Source organism: Triticum dicoccoides, unplaced genomic scaffold, assembly GCF_002162155.2.
Source record: "Triticum dicoccoides isolate Atlit2015 ecotype Zavitan unplaced genomic scaffold, WEW_v2.0 scaffold16544, whole genome shotgun sequence".
NCBI classification, from domain to species: domain Eukaryota; kingdom Viridiplantae; phylum Streptophyta; class Magnoliopsida; order Poales; family Poaceae; genus Triticum; species Triticum dicoccoides.
In genome coordinates, this window is record NW_021218433.1 from 1,293 (window position 1) to 4,907 (window position 3,615).

At 44.5% G+C, this 3,615-nt stretch overlaps 1 protein-coding gene across 1 annotated transcript; it reads right to left on the reverse strand.

The window, feature by feature from the left end:
• Positions 1 to 382: 382 nt before the first annotated feature.
• Positions 383 to 1,248, reverse strand: LOC119344350 (nucleolin 2-like; the record flags this gene model as incomplete). Its single annotated transcript, XM_037614815.1, has 2 exons — positions 383 to 506; positions 772 to 1,248. Coding segments are annotated over 2 exons (601 nt in total), but the record flags the coding sequence as incomplete, so codon positions are not given.
• Positions 1,249 to 3,615: the final 2,367 nt, after the last annotated feature.

A 3,615-nucleotide genomic window follows, 5' to 3' on the forward strand; every position in this document is an offset into this window, starting at 1 on the left:
TGCACAGTTCTGAATTGACGATCTACTAGCCTGATGATGTCTTTTGCAAGCTTGATCAGACATTCCAAAACCTTATCAAACTTCCTTACAATTGTCTCCATTGACCTAACAAATGTGTTTTCTGCTTGCCTTACAGATTGTGGGGAACCTACTATCCAAAGAAACAGGCCTAGAGACTCAACTGATGACATTTTTTTAGTGGACTTCAAACCATAGGAATCAACTAGCACACTATGCAATTTTTCAAACACTGGTCTGTGCATTCTAAACATGTTGTAACAAGCAGTTTCGTTGCCTAGTATTGTCATAACCCAATCATGCCCAGACTGTATTGGTACTCTTCTAGGTCCTTTGTTACCGTAAGAGTCCAAGTAGTACATACCAATCATGCAGGCCATCTGCATCATTCTTCTCTTCCTTTTTTGGTGCATGAACAACATCAGTGCTTCATCATCACTGCTGCTCCCATCATCACTGCTGATTCCATCAACACTGCTGTCATCATCCTGAAACATGTAAACATTAGTACAACTTCTTCATTATGCACCACCTCGTCAACTTGAAAACATTAGTACATGCAAATGAAACACACTAACACGCATTCATCATTTAACAAGGTCACACAGCACAGGTCCATTACATAGGTATATTATTAAAAGGACAATCAAGATAACTACTACATTAGTACAACTTCTTCATCTGGCACCACCTCTTCAACCAAGTCACTCTAGCGTCATCACTTGAAATGTTCTCAAATATGACTCTGTTTGCCTCATCTGCAAACAGTTGAGTTGCCATGAAGTACTCAACACTTGTTTCTTCTGCACCACATTTAACTGCCAACATTTGACAATGATTAATGGATTCCTTAGTGCTGTTTGATTTCTTCTCCATTGCCTTGTCCTTTGCTTCCTGCCTTTTGTTTGCATATTCAGTGATCATGTCAGAAGTGTTCTCACTATTCATAGTATTGATGAGCCCTGTCATTAGTTTCACCATTGGGCTCTTGTGTTTCTTTCCTGGGCTTGTAGCTGTCTGTTCGCCGCCGCTGCAGCCCCTCTTCTTGCTGGTGGTGCTCATTGGACTCTGCTCATTTCCAACATCGGCAACATCATATTCTTCTTCTTCATCTTCATCTAAGGGCACATAAGCTGATGATCCATCAACTGCCACACCTTGAAATAACTCTATTAGCATATCCAAATACTCAGGATTGCCACCCTTGAATTTTCTGACATCTGGTGTCTCCTGCAACATTAGTTAGGTAATTAGGACAAGGCTAAATAATGTAACCAAGTGTGAGCAATTCAGATGTAATTTGCAGAATAATGTATGTACCTTAATTACTTTTTCCACCACGCAGGTGATGCGTTATAGCTCCATCTCCAGTTCGGCCACAACCAGTTTGCTGCCCCAACCACAACCAAGCAGTGTAGTAGCTCTTGAGTCTAGTTATGCAATTTTTGAATTGCTTGGTACTATGGAGGAGGCCAGCACGCTCATAATTTTTTTTCTTCATGTTATTGTAGGCTCTACTTGTCCAAGTACCATTCACACAGTGCCCATCCCTAGCTTCCTCACAGGCGATGTTACAAAATACAGTAATATGTGCGTCTGTCCAATCAGCCTTGGCAATGTTTTTCTAAACAAAAAATAACAAGCACACAATTCAAACAAAAGTAGAATCAAGTTGTTTCTAATTCTACACCAACGTATACCATTATACACACAAGTAGCTAGCACAAAAAGAAGATGAACTTGCACCCTGAGACAAAAAAAAGAACTATGTACTAGTGCAATATACCATTGTGCAGCGCAATATAGCAATAAAAAATATACTAGTGCAATCAAAAATATAGCAACAACAGCATTGTATACCATTGTACAGTGCAATATACCAAGCAAAAATATACCTCTCCAAAAGCATTGTTGTCATCATCATCTTCAAAGCCTTCATTCTCGTCGACATCTTCTGAAGACGCAGCAGTTGATGACACACGTTGCTTCCCCGCAGTTTTTCCTCTACTGCCAGCCGCTGAGAGGGAGAGGTTGAGGAAGACTCCATCCAGCAGCAGCACAATGGCGTGGTGGTGGTGGAGGAGCGTGTCTAGAAGAGGAGGAAGAAGAGACGCAGGGCTGCACCAACGAGAGATCGAATCGCGTGTTATGGGCAGCCCTATGCCTCACTATTTATAGGGGAGAGGGAGGAGGGTGCGCCCCCCTCTAGGGTTCCCACCCCTAGGGGGGGCGGCAGCCCTAGATGGCAAAGGGGGTGGCGGCCAAGAGGGGAGAGGAGAGGGAGGCGCACCAATATGGGCCCTAAGGCCCATATCCCCTTAGGGTTTGCCCCCTTTCCACCTCTTAGGCGCCATGGGCCCTTGTGGGAGGTGCACCAGCCCACTAAGGGGCTGGTCCCTCACCACTCTTGGCCCATGCAAGCCTCCGGGGTTGGTGGCCCCACTTGGTGGACCCCCGGGACCCTCTCGGTGGTCCCGGTACGTTACCGATAAACCCCGAAACTCTTCCGGTGACCAAAACAGGACTTCCCATATATAAATCCTTACCTCCGGACCATTCCGGAACTCCTCGTGACGTCCGGGATCTCATCTGGGACTCCGAACAACATTCGGTAACCACATACAAACTTCCTTTATAACCCTAGCATCATCGGACCTTAAGTGTGTAGACCCTACGGGTTCGGGAGACATGTAGACATGACCGAGACGTTCTCCGGTCAATAACCAACAGCGGGATCTGGATACCCATGTTGGCTCCCACATGTTCCACGAATGATCTCATCGGATGAACCACGATGTCAAGGACTCAATCGATCCCGTATACAATTCCCTTTGTCTAACGGTATTGTACTTGCCCGAGATTCGATCGTCGCTATACCGATACCTTGTTCAATCTCGTTACCGGCAAGTCTCTTTACTCGTTCCGTAACACATCATCCCGTGATCAACTCCTTGATCACATTGTGCACATTATGATGATGTCCTACCGAGTGGGCCCAGAGATACCTCTCCGTCTACACGGAGTGACAAATCCCAGTCTCGATTCGTGCCAACCCAACAGACATTTTCGGAGATACCTGTAATGCACCTTTATAGCCACCCAGTTACGTTGTGACGTTTGGTACACCCAAAGCATTCCTACGGTATCCGGGAGTTGCACAATCTCATGGTCTAAGGAAAAGATACTTGACATTAGAAAAGCTTTAGCATACGAACTACACGATCTTTGTGCTATGCTTAGGATTGGGTCTTGTCCATCACATCATTCTCCTAATGATGTGATCCCGTTATCAACGACATCCAATGTCCATAGCCAGGAAACCATGACTATCTGTTGATCACAACGAGCTAGTCAACTAGAGGCTCACTAGGGACATATTGTGGTCTATGTATTCACACGTGTATTACGATTTCCGGATAATACAGTTATAGCATGAATAAAAGACTATTATCATGAACAAAGAAATATAATAATAACACTTTTATTATTTCCTCTAGGGCATATTTCCAACACGAATACAACGGGTGTAAGCCAGATTTACATATGCAATACACTTAGGTTGACTTGACGAGCCTAGCATGTACAGACATGGCCTCG